Source organism: Mesocricetus auratus, unplaced genomic scaffold, assembly GCF_017639785.1.
Source record: "Mesocricetus auratus isolate SY011 unplaced genomic scaffold, BCM_Maur_2.0 Super-Scaffold_100006, whole genome shotgun sequence".
NCBI classification, from domain to species: Eukaryota; Metazoa; Chordata; class Mammalia; order Rodentia; family Cricetidae; genus Mesocricetus; species Mesocricetus auratus.
Window position 1 is genome coordinate 74,164,557 of NW_024429190.1, and position 27,328 is coordinate 74,191,884.

General features: G+C 43.1%; 1 protein-coding gene across 3 annotated transcripts; it reads left to right on the top strand.

Moving 5' to 3' along the window:
- Nucleotides 1–1,317: 1,317 nt before the first annotated feature.
- On the top strand, nt 1,318–27,328 carry LOC110340535 (vesicle-associated membrane protein 712-like). 3 transcript variants are annotated; one of them, XM_040747474.1, is made up of 6 exons: nt 1,319–1,476; nt 8,995–9,065; nt 10,151–10,247; nt 13,039–13,140; nt 18,165–18,326; nt 27,155–27,328. In XM_040747474.1, exons 1-6 carry the CDS (start codon nt 1,399–1,401, stop codon nt 27,287–27,289), a joined length of 645 nt encoding a protein of 214 aa, XP_040603408.1. In that variant the 5' UTR covers nt 1,319–1,398; the 3' UTR covers nt 27,290–27,328. The 3 variants fall into 3 exon arrangements, with proteins under 3 accessions (XP_040603410.1, XP_040603408.1, XP_040603409.1); XM_040747476.1 differs by lacking the exons at nt 18,165–18,326; nt 27,155–27,328 and adding an exon at nt 17,598–17,923 and having other exon boundaries at nt 1,318–1,476; XM_040747475.1 differs by lacking the exon at nt 13,039–13,140.

Sequence of the window (27,328 nt, forward strand, 5' to 3'; positions counted from 1 at the left end):
CCCTGTAACCAGAACTAAAGAAATGTACCCTGACCCTGAAACCAGTGCCAAAGGAACACACTTTGTCCCTGGAATCAGAGTCAGCGAAAGAAATGCACCCTGGCCCTAAAATTGGAGCCAAAAGGCAAAAAGGACCAGAGAAAGAAACACACTTTGGCTTTGAAACCAGAGCCAAATCTGACCCTAATCCTGTGCAGAAAACTACCAATCCCTGAGCAGAGCTCTAGCCAATCTGAGCTCAGCACTAAAATCTGACCAATCCCCATCCTGGAAGCCCCATATAAACCCTGTGTCTGTTCAGCTTATATCTGTTCCCGCTACCCGGCTGTCCTCTGCCGGATTCTTCCCTTCCAATAAACCCCTTCAATGAACTTTGGGTGAAGATCTTTTGTGGCAGCAATGGAGCAGAGGCCACCCTGGGCAGAGCAGAGCAGAGCAGAGGAAACCTTCCCTTGGCAGAGCTCCCTGCTCTCCAGGAGCAGAGCTGAACTGTAGCAACTTCGCTACAGTTCAAACTGCTACACTAGGCAAACATCCCCAGGTAGAAGACCCTGTCCTGCAGGAGCGGAGCTGATACACCGGGGGAAGCCTTTCTCTGAGGCAAGGCTGTAAGCTGCTAAGCTTACGGCAACCTGTGGTGGTCCTTGGCTTCAGAGCTCCAGGATACCTTTCCATCTGAGCTGTTTAACACTCAGTATCCTTGGCTCCCGAGTGTCAGAATACCTGACTCCTGTTCCTCCTACCCCGACCCATCCTAAATGCTTACATTTGGTGCCGAACCCGGGAAATGCTGGCACTAGCATGCGTGGCGGGGGGGAGGGGAGGGGGGGGACACACGGACAGAGAGATTTACATTCACATGTTGAGACATCTTCAAGGTGGTTCTCCACATTTTTTGATACCAAGACTCACTGGCCCTGAAGCTTATCAATTCATGTAGGCTAACGAATTTCAAAGATCCACCTGTTTCCTGCACTCCCACTCTTACAAGGGGATGCACGCTCCAGCCGCCATGCCTTTTTCTTTTCTTTTCTTTTTCTTTTTTTCTTATATATTTTAACGTGGGTTCTAGGGATCCCAACTCAGATCTCCGTGGAAGATTCCCAGCTCCGTAGCCAGAGTTAAATGAAGCCAGGCTTCATTCCCCGCGTCCTAGATTGTGCCCGGGCAGTTAAACAGCTCTTAGATGGTTTTACGGGCCACCACGGGGTCAGAGACCTCTGTAACCCACAGCAGTTTCTCTGACCTCGCTTGCCCGCTCACAGGCTCGCCCGGACCCACAGGTGGTCCCGCCTCCTCCCCTGCCAATCAATCGCTCCTCGCGCCTGCGCAGAGCCGTGCTCAGGCTGCGGCGAGCGGTTGGAAGAGGCGAGCCCCTTCTCTCACTGGCCGCCGGCTATGACGATCACCTACAGCTGCGTTGCTAATGGCCGAGCGGTCCTGGCCGAGCTGGCCCTGACCGGCGGCTCCTATCAGGTACCTGCGGGTTCGGCTCCTCGAGGCTGTCGCCCCCCGGGGCTCCCCTCCCCGAAGGGCTCTGCGCTCGGGAGGCCCCGCCCCGGCCAGAAGCGCGTGCCGGTCGGCGGGAGCCGCGTGTGCGGGGCCACCGCTATCCCCTCCGTGGGGGGTTAGGACTGGTACTGCTCCCGGGCCGCTGCCTCCAACCTGGTTTTCTCCGCCCAGAAATAACCCTCAGTCTCCGCAGTCCACTTGCTGAACACGTAGTAGATGCAGAACCCCAGAGTAAAGAAAGCGAGGGCCACCCTGACAGCAGCTTGGGATCCCAGCACTCGGGGATGGGAGGACCATGAATTTCAGGTCAGAGTGGACTTCAGAGACAGGCTCGGGCTCAAAAAAAGGGAGAGCGCAGAGTGTAGCGCAGTGTTAGAGCTCTTACCTAGACTATGTCCCCAGCACGCCCGGGTGCGCGCGCACGCACACACACACCTCGCCTAAAACTTTCAGATGTCATCTAATATTGTATCTGGCCCTGAGATCCAAACAGCTGTCCGGGAGGATTAAGTGTTTCGCTGGACATAGGCTGTAATGCCCCTGTACCGAGAACTACTCCTAGCCTAATACAGGAAAGGGGTTAAAGATGCCCCAGGGACGGCAGTGCGTGTTTGGAGAGTTCCAAGAACCTCATTGTGGCTAGGGCACAAAGTCTTCGTAGTGGCTAGAGGTGAGACCGGAAAGCTGGCAGAGGAAAATAAAGGCGTGTGCATGTGTGTGCGCGTGCGTGCGTGGGTTGGAAGAGAAACAGCCCATTTAAATGACATGGTTATAGTTTATAAATAAACTCTAAGGCTCTGAGCTAAGGCAACCTTGGTACTTGGTGTAAAAGAACAAGCAGATCCAGAAGAAACTTGGTAAACGCCCTCTAGCGTTGACATCTGGTAGACTCTAGAACGAGGGGTATAACTGCATAGGACGATTCTCACAATGCTTTTCTTTGGTGGCATTAAACACTAGAGAATATATATATATAAGAATAGGATTTAGGGGACTCAAAGGGAATACAGATGGAAGGCTACATTGCAGTTTGGAACATGGTGAATTGTGATGCTTGTTAAAATTTCAACACCTTGTTTATTTTTCTGCCTTATTTCTGCATGTTTCCGATCTTGTTGAGTTTCCCTAATGAGACACTCCGGGTGGGAATTGGGAGCCACCCTCCGTCTTCTCTCATTTTTACCTTCACAACTGTCACCTCTATGGCCTATCTCTCTCTGAACCATGTTTTTTTTTAATTATTTTTTTATTTAGGTTAGAAACAATCTTGTTTCACATGTCATTCCAGCTCCCTCTCTCTCTCCCTCCCCTCCTACCCCCCTCCCCACCAGGTGCCCCAGCCCCCCACCCAATCTCCACTCCAATCCCCAGGGAGGGTGAGGCCCTCCATGGTAGATCTCCAGTGACTGTCATTTCATCCAGGGCAGGGCCTAGGCCCTCCCACAAGAGTTCAGGCTGAGAGAGCCTCCCATATTGTGGCATAGGCACTCAAAGTCTATTTGCACACCAGGGAAAAATACTACCCAAGGCCCCATAGATTACCTAGGCCTCCTCACTGACACACACATTCAGGGGGCCTGGGTCAGTCCCATGCTTTCCACACAGCCATCAATCTGGGGTCCAAGAGCTCCCCTTTGTTCAGGTCAGCTGTTTCTGTGGGTTAAACCAGCCCAGTCTTAACTCCTTTGCCCATCAGTTCTCTCTTTCTGACACTGGATTCCAGGAGTTCAGTTCAGTGTGTGTTTGCTCTGCCTCTGCTTTCATCAGTCGCTGGATGAAGGTTCTGTTTCCTAGACTCTCTGGCAGTGGGATTGTATGCTGGCACTCCCCTGGTTGCAGGATACAAGATTAACTCAAGAAAATCAGTAGCCCTACTATATACAGATGATAAAAGGGCTGAGAGAGAAATCAGAGAAACATCACCCTTTATGATAGCCACAAACAACATAAAATACCTTGGGGTAATGCTAACCAAACAAGTGAAAGACCTGTATAGCAAGAACTTTGAGTCTTTAAAGAAAGAAATTAGCCGGGTGTTGGTGGCGCATGCCTTTAATCCCAGCACTCAGGAGGCAGAGGCAGGCGGATCTCTGTGAGTTCGAGGCCAGCCTGGTCTACAGAGCTAGTTCCAGGACAGCCTCCAAAGCTACACAGGGAAACCCTGTCTCGAAAAACCAAAAAAAAAAAAAAAAAAAAAAAGAAAGAAAGAAAGAAAGAAATTAAAGAAGACACCAGAAGGTGGAAAGATCTCCCATGTTCTTGGATAGGTAGGATCAACACAGTAAAAATGGCAATCTTACTGAAAGCAATATACAGTTTAACGCAGTCCCTATTAAAATCCCAGCACAATTCTTCACAGACCTTGAAAGAACAATAATCAACTTTGTATGGAAAAACAAAAGACCCAGGATAGACAAAACAACCCTGTTCAACAAGGCAACGTCTGGAGGCATCACCATCCCTGACTTCAAGCTCTATTATAGAGCTGTAGTCCTGAAAACAGCTAGGTATTGGCACAAAAATAGACAGGTAGACCAATGGAATCAAATTGAACACCCTAATATTAACCCATACATGTATGAACATCTGATCTTTGACAAAGAAGCTAAAAATATACAATGGAAAAAAGAAAGCATCTTCAATAAATGGTGCTGGCATAACTGGAGGCTGGCATGTAGAAGAATGTGGATATATCCATGTCTATCGCCATGCACAAAACTTAAGTCCAAAAGAATCAAAGACCTCAACATAAATCCAGCCACACTGAAACTGTTAGAAGAGAAAGTGGGAGGCACCCTTGAATGAATTGGTACAGGAGACTGCTTCCTGAACATAACTCCAGTAGCACAGACACTAAGATTGACAATTAATAAATGGGACCTCCTGAAACTGAGAAGCTTCTGTAAGGCAAAGGACACAGTCAGCAAGACAAAAAGGCAACCCACAGATTGGGAAAAGATATTCACTAACCCCACATCTGACAGAGGGCTGATCTCCAAAATTTACAAAGAACACAAGAAGCAAGTCTCCAAAACACCAAAGGATACAATCAAAAAGTGGGGTACTGTTAAGAGAAGCTTTCCTTGAGAAGAGCCTTCCCACCCGCCTGGTTCTAGATCCGCATCAGTCCCAAATAAACACACAGGAGGCTATATTAATTATGAAGCTGTTGGCCTTGCTTGTCTCTTACTGGCTAGCTCTGCTTTAAGTAATTACCCCATAATTGTTAATCTAAGTATGTCTCTTACCGGAGAATAGTTCCGGGCTCCTACCCCATGGTGGTTACATGTTGACTCTCCTGTGTTTCTCCTTCCCAGAATCCTCCTGGATTCCTAGCCCTACCTATCTAGATTCCTATTGGCCAGCAGTGCTTTATTGACATATACACAGGACTTCCCCAACAGGGTACAGAACTAAATAGAGAATTCTCAATAGAGGAGGCTAAAATGGCCAAGAGACCAAATCAAAACAACTCTGAGATACCATCTCACTCCTATCAGAATGGCTAAAATAAAAAACTCCAGCGACAGTTTATGCTGGAGAGGATGTGGAGAAAGGGAACACACCTCCACTGCTGGTAGGAGTGCTGACTTGTACAGCCACTTTAGAAATCAGTATGGAGATTCTTCAAGAAAATGGGACTCAGTCTACAACAAGACCCAGCAATTCCACTCTTAGGCATATACCAAAAAGATGCACATTCATACAACAAGGATGTGTGCTCAACTATGTTCGTAGCAGCATTATTTGTAATAGCCAGAATTTGGAAGCAACCTAGATGCCCCTCAATTGAAGAGTAGATAGAGAAAATGTGGTACATTTACACAATGGAGTACTACTCAGCAGAAAAAAAGCAATGGAATCTTGAAATTTGCAGGCAAGTGGATGGCACTAGAAGAAACCATCCTGAGTGAGGTAACCCAGTCACAAAAAGACAAACATGGTATGTCCTCACTCATTTATGGATTTTGAACCATGTTTTCATGCCAGCCCTAATTACTTCTCACCACACTTACAGAAATGCCTGTTGACTTGTCTTCCTCCAAGGCTGCTTCCATACTGCTACTCACATGGTCATTCCCCAAAATCCCTACAGAGGTGCCACTCTCCTGCTTACCGTGTTTGGTGGCCACTGAATACATTCAGAATAAAGCAAGCGCTCCTCCACTTGGCAGTCAGCCCCCTCCCTGAGTGGATGAGCTTTTCCATGGCTCCTCCTTCCTGCCGTGGCCACTGCTACCCTGAACTCCATGCTACTCTCTCACCACGACCTCCCAGGTCGCCTCTGTACTTCTTCCCCTCTGCCTGGAGACCACTTTTCTGCACTTTGAGGCAGTAGACTCTCATTTGTACTTTGAGAGTTTCCTCACTTTTTCTATGCCTAGGCTAACTGGCATCTCTCTACCAAACAACTTAACCCAGTTGAACTGGAATCTTCTTTCCCTTGCTGTCTCTACCGTCAGATTTCAGGGCAGGGAATGCTTCATCTCTGTCTCCCCAGTCAAATCCAAAGCCTAGCACGGTAAGTCCTCAGCAAGCCTTATCAGGACTAGAGAGCAGTGAGAGGTGTCACCCACCAGTCAAGTGGCCTCTCTTTTGATGCACACAGGAGGTAAAAACACAGAAGAGGGGGCAGCCCGCAATCCAGGAGTAAATTACAGGTGCGGAATGCCTGCTGTGCAAAGAGCCTGCCAGAGAAGGCAAAATACAGCACAGGGCTTCAAGGGACGGTGAGGATTTAGAAGGAAAGAAATGATATCATGGCTTCCCTTGGCACTCTCCCTCTCTCCCCCTTTCTCTCTCTCTCCCTCCCCCTCTCCACTCCCTCCCTCTCTCTATCTATCTATCTCTCTTCCCCCCTTCTCTCTCACACACACTATTAATTTGGAAAAAAAAATAGTACCAAACTTAATACCAGGAGCCAAGCAACTGCTGTTACAGGGTTCCAAGGTTAGGCCAAACTCTGGAAGTCATGTAGTCACTGTCATCATTCTTCCCAAAAGGAAACAGACCCAGGCAAATCAGCGACTCTGCAGCATACCAACTTCCAAACACAAGAGCCCACTTTGTCACATACTCGGTCTCATGTTGTTATTTGTTTTCAGTCTTGCTGTGATATCATAGTTTATATTACACAAAAGAAACATTTAAGGGGGGAGCTATCGAAGTGTGTCTCGTTACTATTAGGAAAGCAACAGAAGATGTTATAGTCCTTTAATTTTTCAAGTGTCTTAGGAAATTCTGTCCTAGAAAATGTCACCTTGACATCTCAGGCAGTAGCAATTACTTTCTACCATTAATAGGGTTTACCCATCCATAACAGTTTCTATTTTAAGTGTTAGTTTGTGAAAAACAGAAAAAGTTCATTAGGAGTATGACTATCTAGGGCTTCTTAGGCAACTTTCAGATTCCTTTCATGCTTCTAAAGTAAAATAATGGGGTTCCACTTAATGAACTATAAGTGTTGTGCATAATTATAGCACCTTAGATCTCCCCCCAAGGAACCACCCTTGTAAGAAATAGGCAGCTACAAGAGTTCTTGGCAAATACTAGTTTTTAAAGAGAGATGAGGAGGACTGGGGAGATGGCTCAGTGGGTAATGGCACTTGCCATCAAGCCCAATGACCTGAATTAGATCCCTGGAACCCACCTAAAAGCAAAAGGAGAGAACCAACTCGTAAAAGTTGCCCACTGAACTCAGCATGAGAGTCACTCAGAGTAACTGGATGCACCCCACAGATGCACCCAGATAGTAAATAATTGTTAAGTATCAAGGGGACAATCATGAATAGATGTTTGCTAAATGTATTCAGAGAATAAGACATGAATGCTCGTAATCCATTAACAGTTTATTTATAGTATGGGACAGAGACGATGTCTCGGTAGATAAAAGCACTTGCTATGTAAATGCAAAACTCCAGGTTCAAATCCCCTAAACTCAAGTAAAAGTCATACACACAGCTTGAGAAACATTTATAATCATGGTACATCTCTGCATAGATGGGAGACAGAGGCAGGAGAATTCCCAGAAGCTCATGTGTGTCTCTGACACACATGCTGTGGTAGTCACATACACACAAGTGTATTCATACACATATAGCCTAAGAGTATGTATGTGTGTACAAATGTATGTATGAGAGATGTATGCTCACATGTGTGTGGGGGGCCAGAGGAAGACCTCAGGTGTCCTATCACTGCACCATATTCCTTTTGAGGCAGGGTCTCTCCCGGAACTTGGAGTTTGCATTTTTTTTTTTTTTTGGTTTTTACGAGACAGGGTTTCTCTGTATTGTTTTGGAGGCTATCGGTCCAGCCCAGCCTCAAACTCACAGAGATCCACCTGCCTCTGCCTCCCGAGTGCTGGGATTAAAGGCGTGCGCCACCACCGCCCAGCGGAGTTTGCATTTTTCAGCCAGGTTGGCAGCCAGCAAGCCATAGGGGTCCCCTTTTCTCCCCCCAACACCCATATTATAGCATATTAACAAAGGACCCAGAGACAGATACTGGGGTTCAAGCTCAAGTTGAAGACCAGAGAAGCAAAGCAGTCCAAAGGGCGATCCTCAGACTGCTCCCAATTGCACTGCTCCTCAGACTCACTCAGACTGCTATGCTCTCCTTAACATGGCTGGAGACTATCTCTCAGACTGATGCCAGCTCTGAGTCCCTGCTCCTGTCTTATATACCTCCCTAGTGCTGGGATTAAAGGCGTGTGATTCCAAGTACTGAGATCATCTTTGTGTGAGCTGTTTCCCTTTAGGACTGAATCAATTTTGTGTAGTTAGTGTGGCCTTGAGCTAACAGATCTGTGTACCTCTTAATCATGAGTCCTGGGATTAAAGGTGTGCACCACCATCTCCTAGCTTCTAAAGCTAACTGGTGTGGCTACTTTACTATTTTGATCTCCAGTGACTTTAATAAATCGTAAACAATATATCACCACACATATGGACATACCTGAGCTCATTCCTTGCTTCTTACATGAACACTGGGATCTGAACTATGATCTTCTTGCTTTAACAATTGAGCCATCTCTCCAGTCCCAAAACATTTGACATACAGTTTTTATCAGCTGACATTGGAAAGATACTTGAAAGGTTGGAGATTTAGTTCAGTGGTAGTACTTGCCTAGGCCTTGGGTTCAGTCCTCAGCTCTAGGGGGACAAAAAGCTGATACTTGATTGGCTACTGCTTCCCAGCCTTAAAACCCAACATTAGATCTGCCTATAAAGATAAGATTATCTAACACAGCCTATATTTGTATACTTACATGTGTACATGTTTTTTCCTTTAATTCCTGCAAACTTTTTAATTCATACAAATATTTTATAGCATCTTGCCTCTTATCACTCATGACTCATACCAATTACTTCTCTTAGGAAAGGGGTTTTTCTTAATAAGCCAGTAAGAGCATTGGTAATCTTAAGAGGCAAATACTGAAGACACTAAAGTCTTCCTCAAAATAAATGCTGCCTTTTTTCCTAGGAAGCAGCAGCAAAGGTGCTTAGGCAGGTGCTTCTGAAAGCAGAACCAGTGACCATAATCCAAATAGGAAGGTAAGGTGTACTCTGTCATGGGTCTTCTCTTAATAATTATGATTCCAGCCAATGCTTCTGTGATGGTATGAGGAGAGTAACAGTCATTGTACACACTACTGCCTGGCCTCACAGGAAGCAGGAAAATATAACATCATGAATGGAAATGATAGGGGCCCAAGTCGGCGCAATGGCTACGTGTGCAGAGGAGAGGGAGGAGCATGCGGCTGAAGAAGGGTGTGTAGGGGACATCACTGTATCGGCAGTGGGACTAAAAGAGGGTCCTCCTGTTCTCCATGTGTTTCTGGGATACCTAAAACACTTCATTCATCAGAAAAAAACTTCTGCTTTAAAGCATATTTAGTAATATCAGTAAGAATAGCTATTACTGCCATTAAATTTTACTTGGGATATTACATATTTTCTAAACCAGTCTTGAAACACTAGTTAAGAAACAGGTGGGTGAATCAAGGGCATTTATTTTAGGTGGTTGTTGTTGTTTTTGTTGTTGTTGTTGTTGTTGTTGTTTGAGACAGGGTAACCCAGGCTAGCCTTGAACTCAAGGCAGTTGTCATGCCTCAGCCTCTCGAGTGCTGGAAACTTGAAAAACTAAAAAACCACTTTCTTTCCAGGTGCAACAGTACATGCCTGTAACCCAAGCGCTCCAGAGGCAGCACTGTCAAAAATTTGAGGCCAACATAGGCTGCACAAGTAAAAAGTCAGCCTGGGCTACACAGTGAAACAGAAAGTCAGCCTGGGCTACACAGTGAAACAGAAAGTCAGCCTGGGCTACACAGTGAAACAGAAAGTCAGCCTGGGATACACAGTGAAACAGAAAGTCAGCCTGGGCTACACAGTGAAACAGAAAGTCAGCCTGGGATACACAGTGAAACAGAAAGTCAGCCTGGGATACACAGTGAAACAGAAAGTCAGCCTGGGATACACAGTGAAACAGAAAGTCAGCCTGGGATACACAGTGAAACAGAAAGTCAGCCTGGACTATATAGTGAAGCCCTATCCCAAAAACAAAAGCTACATATAAATTATGTATATAGTTTTTATACCAGGGTGACTGCTTGTATAAAATAGATGCATTCTTTTCAAAGCTACGTCTACCATACGCTCTTTATTGGCGGAATCACATATTTATGTGCTACAGACAATGGCTTGGATACCTTGGCACCATCTGCATTTCTTAAAAAAGTAAGTAACTGTTGACAGTGCTGTGCTGACATTAAGCTGCTGAAGTTATGAGGTCTCTGTCCTATGGCTCATTAGTAATAGTGTCCAAACCAGAAACAGGTCACTCATCTCCTGCTGGTTTACAGAGTCCTTGTTGATGTCAGAGTCTTACCCCATGTTTGTCTCCTAGTTCCTCAAAGCCCTCAAATCAAAAATAAGGTCGACAAAGATCATCCACTGAGATCTACTAGAACCTCTCCTTATACTCATTTTCTTTTTAAATGTAAGAACTCAAACTACAGGGGTTAGAGATATGGCTCAGAGGTTAAGAGCACTGGCTGCTCTTCCAGAGGTCCTGAGTTCAATTCCCAGCACCCACAGGGTGGCTCACAACTGTGTGGAAGAGATCTAGTGCCCTCTTCTGGCTTGTCGATATACCTGCATCAGAACACTGTATGCATAATAAATAAATGAATAAATAAATAAATCTTCTTTAAAAAATTAAACTACAATAGCACATATAATTCACAAATTACTATATAGAGAGGGATATAGGTGACAAAAAAATTTTAGAACAATATTCTAGAGATACTTCTGTTATAGTATATAAAACAATTATAGAGCTAAATGGAAGCAAATATTAATTTGGGTGTTTTTATTTCATACTTACATGCAGTGTATTTCAATCATATTCATTTCTTACCCTTCCCAGCCACTCCTAGATCCCCCAAAACATTACCCACAAGAAATATTGTTTTTAAATAAAGATATGTTACCACTAGTAAAATTTTTAACAGAATTGCCAGGATATATAAACTGTATAGAGTGAAACTTTACACATTTCTAAGAGACTAGTTACCATAGATATCACCTGTTGCTCCATGTCTGAGCTCAGTCAATAGGAAACTCCAGAAAAGGCAGTCTACAGACATAGCTAAGCCCACTGTCCTGGAGATTTCTATGGGAGCCTCTTGTTTTTATTTTTTATTTATTTTTTTATGTGTGTCTGTCTTTTGCCTGCTTGTATATAAGTGTAACAGGATTCCCACCTGGATCCTGTCACCGCTTAGCCCCCAAATAACACACGAGACACTCTATTAATTAGGAAGCTATTGGCTGTTTGCTATGGTTTCTAATCAGCTAGCTTTGACTTAATTATTAACCCATAATTACTAACATTTTTTTTTGGTTTTACGAGACAGGGTTTCTCTGTATTGTTTTGGAGGCTGTCGGTCCAGCCTGGTCTCAAACTCACAGAGATCCACCTGCCTCTGCCTCCCGAGTGCTGGGATTAAAGGCGTGCGCCACCACCGCCCGGCCTAATATATATTTTTATAAAGACTTATCTTTCTGAGGACGCCATCCTGACACGTCCTGCCCTCCTACAATCACATGGCAACTCTCTACTCTTTACTACATTTCCCAGAATCCTCCTCGACTCCTAGTCCCACCTATCTTGCTTCCCTATTGGCCAACAGTGCTTTATTTACGTATATACAGAAGGACGTCCTCTTTTCTGTCTAAATAAAAAGGTATTAACTTTAGCATAGTCAAATTACATATGACAGAACAGTTATCAAGAACTATAGTTACAATATTTAGTCCATTAAAGTAAGATTTAAAGAAAGCATTTTATCTTCTATCCTATCTGTGTGAGTCTAAAGTCTTATATATAACTTATCTTTTATTATAACTAAGGAAAACTATAATTATAACTAGCTGTCTTCAACTCCATCAAAGACCACAGAATGATAATATATAAACTCTAGAATTGACAGCAACATCTCGCTACCTGGACAGTTACCCAAAGTATAAGTACACCACATGTGTGCCACCCCCTTGGATGTCAGAAGATGGAACCAGATCCCTGGAACTGCCATTACAGATGGTTGTGAACCATCATGTGGGTGCTAGGAACTAAACCTGGGTCCTCTGCAAGTACTCTTAAGTGCTGAGCCATCTCTCTTATCCCTGGTTCTATTTTTAAAAGTAAATGTTCCTAATCTTCAACTTTATATATTGCAAATATATATAAACAAGATAAATACTTTAATGAAAACACTGACTCCATAAGCTCTACTATAGTTACTAGTAGTTCATACATTTGTGAATCCTGCACATATTTCATCTGTTCAGAGCACATGTAACATTGACACAGCTTCCATTGTTACCGTGTATAAAGTTGGAGGGTACTTCTCTCTGCATCGACAACTGTTAAAATTCAGAGAGCAATTTTACTGAATATACCCTAATGTTTTTTTCTCTCTGTCCTTTACAATGAAACTTCCCAATTTTGCCACCCTTCTGAAAACCAAGTGACACAAAACTGCTAACCAGGTCATTTTTACCAGCACTTCTGAGAGATGTAATATTAAATACAGACAATTGTCTGGGTTCTTCTTTGAGGCATTGAAACTTCTTATAACTAACATTTGATACAAAGGCGTGGCACTTGGCATTGTTTTATGATTTCTGAGTCAATTTTGAAGACAAGGGCAGAAGAGATTTGGGAAATGTCACAGGTCTCCCCTTCCCGTGCCCTTGTATACACCAATGGAAGAAGGGAATAGCTACAGACAAACTATACAAGTCTCTGGTCTGTACTAGAATTCTAGGTAAGCCTGTGCTACACACAGTACCACACATGGTGTTCACAATTAACATGTCTTAAAATGGAAAGGATGATCTGCCATCAAAAAGCCCCAGTTTTTCAAGTTTCTACCATGTTTTGCTTCAAATAACATTTACTCTGGTTTTTTTTTCCACTTGGAATTAGCCATTCAGGTTACATATTTCCATTAATTTTCCCCAGGTTAGTGATATTTTTACAAGAAATCCTCTGATGTCACAAGACCATTTTTTCCCTTCAAATGCACTTGCTACAGATTTTCAGCAAATACTAGCAGAACACATGGTATGTACCTCAACTTGTATCCTAACTTCACCGATGTAAGAGTGGGAGGCAAGGGTGAGAACTGTCTGTAGGGTGCAAAGATTCATTCTGGGGGTATCTGCAGAGCAACAGAAACACAAGTGTCATGCTGTCAGGTCATTCACCATTCTCATATGCAGCCATTTCAGAAAGAGGGGATAAATACAAATACATGTATTTGCTTATTTTAGTTTAAAAGTAAAAGGATAAACTAAAAATGCTTAAATGGATGCCTGGATGGGATTGGGGGAAGAAAGAAGGGTTGAGCTGTCAGAGAAAAAAACTAGGCCTCTCTGTATGAAACCTGAGCTGAGGGCTGGAGAGATGGTTCAAGAACACTGGCTGCTCTTCCACAGGTCCCAAGCTCAATTCCCAGCAACCACGTGGTGGCTCACAACCATCTACAGTGGGACCTGATGCCCTCTTCTGGCATAAAGTTGTACGTGCAGATAGAGCACTCATACATAAAATACATACATCTTTAAAAAAACAAAATCTGTGTGAAAACTACTTTTTAACCATTTGAATGTTTTGGATAATTATAAAATACTATTAAATTAAAATTTTAAATGTTTCCTTATTGGGCGAAATAAGATGTCACTAAAGGGCAAATACTCTATAATTCCATTTACATGAAATACCAATAATAATAAAATTGCTTGAGATGGAAAGTGAAATAACCGCAAAGGATGGAGAAAAGGGAGACTGGGCAGTTGATGTTGATTTCTATGTTTGTATGTTCAGTTCAGGGAAAATGAGAAATCTACACATGGATGGTGACGCCCATTACCTAACAGTAAAAGGTACCAGTGCCACCAAAGTGCACACTTGAAATAGTAACACAACAGAGGAGGAAGAGGGGGAGGAGGAGGAGGAGGAGGAGGAGGAGGAGGAGGAGGAGGAGGAGGAGGAGGAGGAGGAGGAGGAGGAGGAGGAGGAGGAGGAGAGGGAAAGAAGGCAGAGGAGGCAGAGGAAGAGCAGCAACCAATAAAGTCACCAGAGGAATTAGTAAACATCTCTCAGTAATAATCTTAAATGTGAATTGCCTCTGCTTAGACTGCCAGTCTAGATTTAAAAACTAGGTCCAGTTTTCTGTGGTCTCCAGGAAACAACGTGCACTGGTAACGATACTCATAGACTCAGAGGCAATGGGCAGAAAGCAATCAGTCAAGCAAATGGAAATTGAAAACAACCTGGCATGGCTGTTCTGTTAAAGCAGACTTCAGACCAAAATTAACCAGAAGAGATAAGACACTTTGTATTAATGAAGAGATCAATTCACCATCATAAGATATAAGAATTAAATATGCACCAAATGTTAGGAGTCCCAATTTTATGAAGTAAATACTAATAGACATAATACTAGTGACTGTGTTGCCCACTTTTGTCTCTAGATGTGTCATTCAACTAAATATTGACAAAGACACCTCAGACATCATTGCACCACGGGTCAAATAGACTTAATAGGAATGTACAGAACATTCCCATCCAACAAACACAGCACACGTTCACCACAAGGAACCTTCTCTAAAACACACCATCTTCTAGACTACAGCCAAGTCTTAACAAATACAAAGGAAGGAATCTCACATCTTTACAGATCACAGTGACGTCTGGGAATCAGTAACAAGAAAAAAACTACAGAAACAACACAAAGACATGGATATTGAACAATATCCTCTTGAATCATCATTGAGGAAATCATAAAGGAAGTTTTAAAATTCTTAGAAAAAAATCAAAATATAAGCATAATTACCAGAACCTTTGGGATATAGCTAAGACAGTTTTTAAATTTTATGTCTTGTGCATGCTAAGCAAGTGAATCAAACTCTAAGGCAATTCTAAGAGGAGCTTCGTTTTTATTCTTTATTCTTTTTAAATTTTATTTGAATAACATTTTTCTTCATTTATTTTACATACTGACTGCAGTTTTCCCAGCCCTGCTTCCCATCTACTGCCCCCCCCACTCCTCCTCTGTCTCCACTCAGAAAGGGGCAGGCCTCCCGTGGGCTTGAGTAAGATATGGCACATCAAGTTGAGGCAGGACCCAGCCCCTCCCCTTACATCAAGGCTGGGCCAGGTAATTCAGCATGGGGAACAGATTCCCAAAAGTCAGCTAAGCTCCAGGGACAAGTCCTGATCTCACAGCTAGGAGCTCTACAAAAAGAATAAGTTACACAACTGTCACACACATGCAGACGGCCTAGGTCGGTCCGGTGGAGACTAAGAGGACTGGTGATAGCTCTGTGTGCTTTCACTGGAAAAGCAGATCTCAGTGAGACGGCTCAGCAGATAAAGGTACCTGCCGGCAAGTCTGGTAAAGCCACGTCCAATCCCCAGAACTCACAGTGGAAGGAGAAAGCCAACTCCTGCACGTTTTCCTTTGACCTCCACGTGTGCTATAGTACATGCTCTCACATTTAGAAAATGTAGTTTAAAACTTGAAAAATTGTCTCAAAGAAGTGACCTATTTACATGCATGTATTTGTAGGCCATGACTCTAGAAAGGGGACTATAAAGGGAGGAAATGTCTTAAAGGAAAAGGGTGTAGAAAGGGTAATTACATCCATACAATAATAGGAAAGTAAATGAGGTAGTAAACGGGAGATGAGAGGCTGACGGGGGGGAGAAGTAAAAAATAAGAGAATATGACACGCCGGGCGGTGGTGGTGCACGCCTTTAATCCCAGCACTCGGGAGGCAGAGGCAGGTGGATCTCTGTGAGTTCAAGACCAAGCCTGGTCTACCGAGCGAGTTCCAGGACAGCCTCCAAAACAATACAGAGAAACCCTGTCTCAAAAAACCGAGAGAGAGAGAGAGAGAGAGAGAGAGAGAGAGAGAGAGAGAGAGAGAGAGAGAGAGAGAGAGAGAGAGAGAGAGAGAGAGAGAGAGAGAGGAGAGAGAGAGAGAGAGAGAGAGAGAGAGAGAGAGAGAGAGAGAGAGAGAGAGAGAGAGAGAGAGAGAGAGAGAGAGAGAATGACACATATTATGAAGATGTTATAATGAAGTCAACTTTGTATGTTGTCCCAACAGTGGTGAGTCAGCCTCATCAGCAGGTCAGGTAATGCTGGCAGCGGTGACATCTATGTTGGGACAGGAGTCATTCTGCCTGTCTGTCCTGAGGGCAAAGGGAGTGACAGCCAATGCACTGGCGGGAAGAAAGTTATGAAACAGCAGGAAAGATGGGAACCCAGCAGTCAGACAGAGGAGGGCGTGGGGTTGGATTGTTGATGTAGGTGTTCCCTGTCAAAGAAGCTGGGGCATTTGGGTTACATGAAGATCAAGGACAATAAGGAAGCTATGAGATGACACATTAGTTCCATACTTGTCTGTTCAAACCTCTTTCCGATGCAGAGGCCACAATCTTTCTCTGAAGTCTTGTCTCGGAATAGTCAGTGTGGCCAGAGTTATTTGAAAATGTCAGGTTAAAAACCACGTAAGTTGCTTTTCAGGGAGATAGGATAAAAGAAATGGCATGGAAGAACTTAAAATACGTATTAGTAAATGAAAGAAGCCAATGTGAAAAGGCTGCATTCTCTACTGTTCAAATTATGTGGCACTCCAGAAATCACTGTGCACAACAGAGTGAGTACCCATGGTTTCCAGGACGGTGGGAACCAAGTGAAAACAGGTAGGAGGTCGCAGGGTTTCACTGACCATAAAGCTGTCCTGTATGTCACTTTAATAATAGATGTCCTGGGGCTAGAGAGATAGCCCAACAGTGAAAGAGCACCTGATAGCCTTGCAGAGGACTCAGGTTCAGTTCCTGCACCCACATGACAGCTCACAACTGCCCATAACTCCACTTCCAGGGATCCAGTGCTCTCTTCTGGTCTCCAAGGATACCAGACACACACACACACACACACACACACACACACACACACACACACACACACACACACACACACACACACACACACGCAGACAAAACACCCATTCATATAAAATGAAATAATAATTGTTTTAAATAACGGTTACATGTTTATTCAAACCCATTAGATGTAACCACTGAGGATAAACTAATTGGTATGGATGAAGGGGCTGTATGTCACTGAGACTTTCTTGCCTCAGGGGAACATAACTGGGGATACCAGGGTCTGAGGTGATCAACAGCCACCAAAGCCACCCCAGGCTAGTGTCCTTCTGGTCCTTTGTCTCCCAACCCCGAAGAGTGAATTTAATGTGCAATAGGAGGGTAAGTGTTAGAAAGGAGTTTGTTACAAGTTGATAGTGAGAGAAGGAAAAGGTGACGTCTATAGGAAGGAAGCAGTGTTCCTGGACAGCAGAGATTGAACCCAAAAAAGGAGTTGCTGCTGACAGTGGCTGCCTAGGGTTTATTAAAGCCTTCTTATTTATTTATTATCTTGAGCCATGTGGGGTGAGCCGGTCAGTCTAGCTGACCCACCCACAAGGTGTCTGTGTGCTTCTCCATCCTAGGTACCTGAGGTAGAGTTTCGCTCATACCCTCACATACACCTTCCAGGCATCTGGGCAAAAGGAGAAAGAGAACAAGAAACCAGAGGAGGAATTAGAGTCCACAGCAATAAGGCAATGTCCTCCAGCCAGATAAGAGGGCATTTCCAGTTTCTGTCCCTGGACAAGAAGTGAGGTCCCTGTGCCTGAAACTGCCCAACACGTCCTACCCCCTACTCATGCCATCAGCTGTAGCCAATGTTCTGCTCCATGTAGGATGTTGGGAGCAGAAGATGCTGTGCCCTGTAGCAGCCAGGGAGAAGCCAGAAAGCTGGATTTTACAGTGAACATGTAATGTCTCTTAAAGTCTATTTCTTAAAATGATTAAATAAACCATTTAAAGAAAATCACCCACACCTCACTGAATGCATCGGTGTGACTCCCCCACCCCGCTTGCATGTTTGGGATGATGGAGTTTCTGTCCCGCCTGGTCCTACATAGTTGATTCCTTGTAAAAGTAAGATGTGCCCTTGACGATAACGTGTTTCACTAATACAAATTAAGTCTGTATTCTATTTCACATCTATGTAGATGGAGTACAATAAAAATCAAAGTTACAACACAGTAACTACAATGAAAAGCCAAGTGACTGATGTAAAAAACATTATGCTGAGAAACATGGACACAGTTTTAGAAAGAGAAACAGAGACAGTGAGCATCATCCCTAAAGGAACAGATGACCCCCAAGAAATAGTAAGTAATTTGCATGAATGTTGATCTCCAGGGCGAAAAAACCAGTGTTACTGCCCTGGGAACAGCCTACTCAAGACAAAGACACATAAGGCTAATGTGAGACAATACTTTGTAATCAAAAAGAAAGGAAATTGCCCTATAGAAACATTAAAGAATAATTTCAGGACTGCAAGCTGGCTTACCGGTAAAGGTACTTGCCACCAAGTCCAATCACTGGAGTTCTGTCTCCACAACAAAAAGAGCAGAGGTAAAAATGCTGAGTCCAGCTGGGTGTTGGTGGTGCACACCTTTAATCCCAGCACTCAGAAGGCAGAGGCAGGCAGATCTCTGTGAATTCGAGACTAGCCTGGTCTACAAGAGCGAGTTCCAGGACAGGATCCAAAGCCACAGAGAAACCCTGTCTCGAAAAGTCAAAAAACAAAACAAAACAAAACAAAAAGCTGAGTACAGAAAGCTGTCTTAACCCCGACCCTGACCTATGCCACACGGGTGAACACATACATGTACATGCCTATACATGAAACAAATAACCTTTTAAAAAGAATAATTGGATAGTAAACGACATTCAGGGATTCTTATTAACTTTTAGACATGATAAAGATACTGTACTTATGGTTTTTAAAGTCATTTAGAAATGTTCATACTAAAATGTTGTGACTAAAATTAGATAATATCTGAGCATTTGTTCCAGGATAACTGGAAAAAGCAAAACTTATCATATGTTGATAACTACTAACACTGCTGCTGTCAACTTTTGCATGTCTCCCAAATTTTTCAGTAGTTTGGAAACTAATCTGGACAGTTCCCTTCCAGCATCTTCAAACTAATGTTTACTCATCTTTTCTGGAATATTGCCACCATGAAAAACACAGTTCGCAAACACTGAGTTCTATTAACTCCAGTTTTTTCCCTTCATCTCATTTTGCTCACATTAGAATGTTTTAACTTTTTATTTATTAGTTGGGGGTGATGGTGAGTATGAGAATTACACATGTGTGTGGTGGTCAGGGACAACACGCCAGCATGTCTCCGTGCCCCACTGCTAGTGTTGAAGACAGTGCTAGCCACCACACCCAGCTCTGACTGGGTGCTAGGAATCTGAACTCACCCCCTGCTGCTTGTTCAACAGTCACCCCATTGCTGAGCCATCTCCCTAGACCCATATTCGACCTTTTAACAAGAAGTAGGCTAATAAATGGTCAGTTTTCCTACAAATAAATATAAAACATATATTTTTGGGTAGGTTACATGTATACTTCCAGGTATTACCTCAAACTCCAATATAAAATAATAACTTGAACACATATAAACCACTAGGATAAAAAAAAGTAGGTAAGAATCAACATCACTTTTAGAACCAAGAAATGAATGAGTAAAGGAGACCTCAGTAAAGGAGAACAAGTTGAAATGCAAGCCTATTATAGCAAAAGAAGAGATTAACACAGAGTGATCCAGGCAATAGAACCATAGGAAAGACCTTAAGATGGTACTTCTCAAAACAGCACACAAAACAGGAAGGACTGTAAATATGGTACTTCTAAACGCAGATGAGTGACTGAGTATGGCCTTTAAAAGAAACATCTAGAATACCTTCCTTATGTTATCCAGCCAACTGCTTCCCCAACAGAGGAGGGTAAGAAACTAGCTCTAAAGATGGCAGGTACCAAGTGTGGTTGCAGCAGAGTGAGTGCAGTTCTATCCAGGCAGGGGGCAAAAGAATCACTCTCTGAGAACTGATTAGACAAGGGAAAACCAGGCAAGCACCACTAACAACATGACCAGACCCACCCCACGTCATCCTTGAGCGAATTCCACTAAATGACAGACATCATCCTCTCATACTGACTTTCCAGTCTTCACTTCACCAAGCCAGTAACCCAAATCATGAGCTATTAGAAGTGGTGCATGCTTCTAATCCTAGCCCTTGGCAGGGGAGGAAAGGAAAAAAAAAGAATTTAAAGGACTTTAAGGGTCAAAAAGAAGCAAAAGCCCAAGACAGTAACTAGAATGTTATCATGTTTTCAGTAGTAATACTGAAAGTTAGAAAACTGGAGTATGCTTTCAAAATTCTGATAGAAAGTGATTTCCAAACTCAGTTCTATACTGACCAACTCAATCTAAAGGTATTTCTAGAAGTTGTCAGAAACCTACCCCATCACTCTTTGTACCAGAGTTTTGGGGATAGTTTCTGCTGGTAAGAAGGGATAAATGAAGAGAAAGACAAAGATGAAGCAAATAAAAGGCCTGGCCCAAGAGAGGAGTAATCCCAGGACACTGGTGAAGTTAAGAGTTCAAGATTGAAGTCACATGTAGTCACACCTTTTAATCTCAGCACTGGGCCTACATTGTGAGGTCCAGGCCAGTCAGAGTTACAGGAGGGAGGTGGGGAGAGAATCAAATTAGCCAAACCAAGCAGATTGGGGCAGGCCAAAAGATGTGAATCGGTCAGTGAGATGACCTAGTCACTAGTGAAGACACGCCAGCACTCATGACAACCCATACGTGGAAGGAGAGTATACATGCACATGTGAGATCATGCATACAAATAAATAAGAAGGGAAACAAATAATTAAAGCTAAGGGCTTACTGAAGATAAAGCAAAAGAGCCAACACATGAATGAGAAAAGGGAAATGGCTATTTCTTTGGAGACCCTGGACATGGATTAATGGAAAACAGGTAAAAAACTAAAAAAACAAAAATTTAATGTTAGGTACAGTGTTATCTTTAGAGAAACCAAAGTATCACTAATCAAATTGACAAGGGTTTAATTAGCTCCAAAACCAAAGACCTTAAAGTCAGTGCAGTCAGTGGTCCTGGAAACACTGACAAAGTTCTGCTTGTCTAGAAAGACAGACTACATACAGGAAGGAAATACGGCACTGACTTCCTTATGTTTGACAACAGAAATAAGGACACATGCTTTATAGAAAAACAAGCTCCAGGAGAAAATGACCAACTGAATTGGGTCATTCTACAACTCTACCATGATGATTGCATGGCAGACACAGTTCTAGGCTGTGATCCCACAACCCCAGGAGATTGGGCTGAATCTCTGTTCAGGGGGCTTGCACCATTAAGACTTTTACCAGCACCCCTGGCTTCCCCATGGTAGAAGTTGCTCTCATTCCCTCTAGTTGTGACAATTCAAAAATGTTTCCCGGAGGGCAAAAACTGCCTTCTAGTTGAGAACCATATTTTATATATGACGGATATGGCATCATACAAAACAAATGAAAATAGCTACAAGACTTCAACAAAACTGAGCTGGGCAGTGGTGGCACATGCCTTTAATCCCAGCATTTGGGAGGCAGAGGCAGGCAGATCTCTGAGTTCAAGGCCAGCCTGGTCTACATAGTGAGTTCCAGGACGGGGCTACACAGAGAAACCCTGTCTTGGGGGGTGAGATATTACACACACACACACACACACACACACACACACACACACACACACACACACACACACACACACACACACACCACACACAAAGTTACTGACTTCTGAGAGGCCCGAGGATGAGAAAGGGCCTGCCAGGCTGCCTTTACTTGTGTGTGGTGTAGAATCCATGTTTCAAACCATACACACTCATTCCATGAATTAGAAAACAAAATTACCTAACAGAATGCAGAGTCTAGTTATATCCTAGTACATTTTTCTAACTTGTAAATCCTACAGTTCTATATTTGAATTCTAGCCCCATCACTTACTATAAAATCTTAAGTAACTAAAATCTCTGCCTCATTTTCTTTACCACTATAACATACAAATATGAGAGATTACTAAATAATGCTTATTAGTACAAAAACACATATGAAGCACATTGTGTGCCTTATATCTTAGCACCCAGTAAATTCTCATATACTGAAAACTGTACTGGTCTCCTTGTTTCCTCATAGCAGATCCTTGGAAATAACTAATAGTATCATGGATACATAAACCTGGCCTCTCATAATTGTTCTTATATTAGAAATATGGGGTTGTGGAGGGAGCAATGGTTCAGTGACTCAGAGTATTTGTTGCTCTTGCAGAAAAACTGGGTTTGATTCCATGCAGCAGCTCAGAACCATCTGTAAGGTCATTTCTAGGGCATCTGCCATCTTCTGACCTCTGAGGACTCCAGGCACAGGTGTTGCACATATATATGTACATACAGACAAAGGATGCACATGCACATACATAAAATAAATCTAAAAGAAAAAAGTTTAAACAACAATAACTAAAAAGCAGTGTGAGACCAGAGCTAGTCAAGAACACAGCTGCTCTTCAGTAGGACCTGGAGTTTAGTTCTCAGCACCAACGTAGCAGCTTTCAACCATTTGTACCTCCAGTTTAAGGGACCCAATGCTGTAAATGGAGTTCTTAATTGGTCTAGATAATAAAAAGTTGGAGAAAGATATAGTGCTGAGAGATCAGAGAGGTGCAAGCCACAGCACACCTTACCTCCTAAGCATCTCAGCAGAGAAGAGAGTGATTTCCTGTGTCTCCCTGCTTATATCCTGTTTCTGCCCAGCTATGTCACTTCCTGACTGTCTGTACAGACCTCCAGGCGTCTACGGTTAGCTAGTGACAAGCTCCATTCTCGGACCCCCAAACAGGCTTTACTTGTGCAAGAAAGATATCACCACATATCCCCCATTTTTGCCTAAAATTTTTAAAATGTTATGAGAAAAACTATGTACAATATATATGACAATAAGTACATTAACAGTCTAGTCCATAAGCATATGACAAATTCCAAGAAAATACTCCATTATCTATTCTTTCTTGATAAGTCCAAAGTCTTGTACCTAATTTACTTTCTATTCTAATTTGCATATCAAATTATCTTTTAATATCTTTTTTAAACCTATTACACTGAATACATCTATAGTGAGTTTCTTTACTGATTCTGGTAAACAGGAAAAACTGTAATTAAACAATTTAGTCTTCAACTCCCTCAGAGACCCAAGAAGGAATTATTAACTGAGTAAAAAGAAAGTATGAGCAAGTGACTTCCAAAAAATGTGAGAAATGACAGAAAGAGCTGGCTGCCTAGACAGTCACCCAAGGTTGCTCTGCAATGTTGGGGCATCCATCTTCGGCCTATAGACCTAGCATATCTGACAGGCATTTCTGTGAACCAGAATAATCTGAAGGAATGCCTTGTCTTGGCAAGGTTTACAGTCACTCCTTTTGGTGTCCTGTTTGTCCAATTTGGACAACAAACTGTCAGCAGTTGAAGCAAGGGCACTTTCTTGCCCAGTGGCTTACCTTTACCACAAAGAACTCAAACCCCATGTGGAGTTTCTTCTGTGTCCATCATCGTCTCTGATGTAGATTGGTGCTGCAGGAACAGACATGTCTCATTGTCATAACAAAAGAACCTATGCCATTAAAGCATGTTAACTGCCATATTCTGTAGATCTCTGAAGTCAGTAGAGCATGAAACTCTTAATCTCAGGGTCATGGGTTTGTGCCCCACATTGAACGCCAATATGTGAAGGGGGGTTCTTAATTAGTCTAGATAATAAAAAGCTGGAGTCACATATAGAGAGAAGTGCTGAGAGATCAATGAGAAGGAGAAAGTCACAACACATCTTTTCCTCTTCTAGCTTCCACAGGCACTGTATTTACATGGTACATGGACATGTAGGCAAAACACTCACCCATATTAAATAAATAAATAGACCTATAACCTCTAAGGAAATAGAAGCAGTCATTAAGTCTCCCAACCAAGAAAAGCCCAAGGCCACTGAGAATTCTCAACAGAAGATCTCAAATGGCAGAGAAACACATAAAGAAATGTTCATCATCCTTAGCCATCAGGGAAATGCAAATCAAAGGGACTCTGAGATTCCATCTTACACCTGTCCGAATGTCTAAGATCAAAAAAGCAAATTATAGCTTATGCTGGAGAGGATGTGGAGAAAGGGGAACACTCCCCCATTGCTGGTAGGAGTGCAAACGTGTGGAAATCAGTATGGTGGTTTCTCAAAAAAATTGGGAATCAATCTACCTCAAGACCCAGCAATAGTACCCAAGGATGCTCAATCATACCACAAGAACGAACAATTGCTCAACTATGTACATAGCAACTTTATTTGTAATAGCTAGAACCTGGAAACAACCTAGATGTCCCTCAACTGAAGAATGGATAAACAAAATGTGGTACATTTACACAATGGAGTACTACTCAGCTGTTAAAAAACAATGACATTAGGAAATCTGAAGGCAAATGGGTAAACCTAGAAAAAAAAAAACATCCTGAGGTAACCCAGACCCAGAAAAACAAACATGGTATGTACTCACTCATAAGTGGATAATAACTATAAAATAAGGGATAACTATGCTACAATCTACCGACCCAGAGAGGCTAGGTAACAAAGGGCCCAAGTGGGGAGGAATGGATCTCCTTGGGAAGGGGAAATAGAGAACTTCTGGGTGGACTGGGAGCAGATGGAAGGGAAGAGCACTAAGAGATGACTGCAAAGGGGACTTTTCAGGGTCGGGTAGAAGCCTGATGCAAGGGAAACTGAGTGCAGTTGTTTTTTTCTTTTGTTTTTTAACTCTTTTGGAGACCTGGCACCCATCCCCCAAATAAATACACAATGGAGAATTATTCTTACTTATCAGTGTCCAGCTTTAGCTTGTTTCTAGTCTGCTTTTCTAATTTAAATTAACTCATTTCTTCTGTGTTTTGCCTCTGGGCTTTTTTTTTTTAATTCTATGTCTTTCTTTCCTTCTTACTCTGTGGCTGGTTATGTTGCTGGTCCCTGATGTCCACCTCTCCTCTCGTTCCTAGCTCTCTCCTCTCCTCCTCTAGGTTTCTCCTATTTAGTCTCTCCTTCTGGTAGCCCCGCCTATTCCTCTCTCCTGACTAGCTATTAGCTCTTTATTAGATCAATCTAGGTGTTTCAGGCAGGCAAAGTAACACAGCTTTACAGAGTTAAACAAATGCAACATAAAAGAATGACACACCTCTGCATCATTAAACTAATATTCCATAACACACGAGTCTACAAGGATGGCCCCAGCTAAGACTTCGGGCAGAAGCCTGAACTGGCCATCCCCTGTGACTGGATTGGTGACTACCCCGATTGTCACTGGGCTGAGCTCTGGGAGTTCTACTGAGGAGGAGGGATTATAAGGAGCCAGAGAGGTCAAGGATATCACAGGAAAACCCACAGAAACAGTTAGCCTGACTCATGGGAACTCAAGAGTCTGAACCAAAACCTGGGGAGCCTGTATGGGACAGACCTAGGCTCTCTGCATAAATGACAGTTGTGTAGCTTGGTCTATTTGTGGGACTGCTGACAATAGGAACAGGGGCTGTCCCTGGTGCTTTGACTAGCTCTTGACAACCTAGTCCTCATGCTGGATTGCCTTGCCCAGCCTGAGTACAGGGGGAGGTGCTTGGTCTTGTGACAGGCAGCTCAATATGCCATGCTTTGCCGATGCCGGTGGGAGGCCTGGCCTTTCTGAACGGATAGAAGGGTAGATTGGGAGGGGGCAGAGGGAAAAGGGTAGGGAATGGGAGGAGGGAGGAGAGGCTGTGGTCAGAATGTAAAATAAATAAATGCATTTTTAAAAGTCACACTTCTTTAATAAAGCACTGACCATATTCACATCTGTATTTCTGCATCTCTGTGACCACATTACCTGAAAATACAAAAAGTTTTGTTTGGGCTCACAGCTTCCGAGGGTTTCCATCCAGGAACACACGGTGGCGCAGTGGAGTTCAGGTGATGTCTGCCAGTAGACTGGGAAAGAGAGCCAGCAGCGGGAGGCTAGGCTCACCTTTAACAACCTTCCAATAGCTAGAGCTGCCTCACAAAGACAAGACAGACACAAACACAGATAGACACACACACACCCCAGTTTCCAAAGTAGCTCTACTAGCTGAGGAACAACCGCTCAAACCATGAGTGTGTGGAGGTACTGCACATGAAAATCCTAACAGTATCTAATTATCTAAGAAAACTGCTAATAAATAACAAGATTCTCATAAGGCAGTCATCTTAGATGTGTCATGTTCACTTCCTCAGTTAGTCCTCAGTCTGTGGCACTACACAGCAGGTGTTATTTTCCCCATTTAAATTGTCATTACTCCAGTAAATATTTAGTCAACTGTATCCCAGACATTGTCCCACACTGAGAATGCAGCAAAATAGGCAAGGTTGCATCATAATTTTCTCATATCTAGTACCATAGGACATTTACTTACTGATTAATCAGAAAATAGAGAATAATAAGGGAGCTGGAGAGATGGCTCAGCAGTAAAGACAGCTTGTGGTTGGCTCTTCTGGTGGATTTCCAGCACCTGTAACTTCAGCTCCAGGAATTCAGTGCCACACACAGACAAATGAGTCTTTAAACCAATTGAGAGCAAAGTATGTAGAACAAAAACATGGTAGAACTTTAAATCAGGTTATAAGGAACCCTTTCAGGAAAACCACAAGGAAAATGAAAATGAGAAAACTTGCCCAATGTCTCAGTGTTAATAAAGTCACAGCTCAACACAGGTTCCTAGAACCATGGTGTTGCACTTTACATATCCACCGGGGCATAATGACTGCTTTTGGAATTAGTTAAAACTGGAATAGTCAGCCGGGCGTTGGTGGCGCACGCCTTTAATCCCAGCACTCGGGAGGCAGAGGCAGGCGGATCTCTGTGAGTTCGAGGCCAACCTGGTCTACAGAGCGAGTTCCAGGACAACCTCCAAAGCCACAGAGAAACCCTGTCTCTAAAAAACAAAAAAACAAAACAAAAAAAAAAAAAACTGGAATAGTCTTCCTAAGTATTCAGAAGTGCACAGAAGGTTTTAAGTTTGTGTTTATTTTCATTTCAGGCTGAAAACTCTGAGAAAGCAAGGAAGATCCCCAAGAGGGTATGGTGGAAACCCTTCAAGATCGTAATTACCGTCCTTACAATCCTCCTCTCAATCATTGTCATTCTCTTAAGTACACACACAATACCTACCTGACCCTTCCTCCCCTCAATGCCAATAAACGGTTCTGTGGAA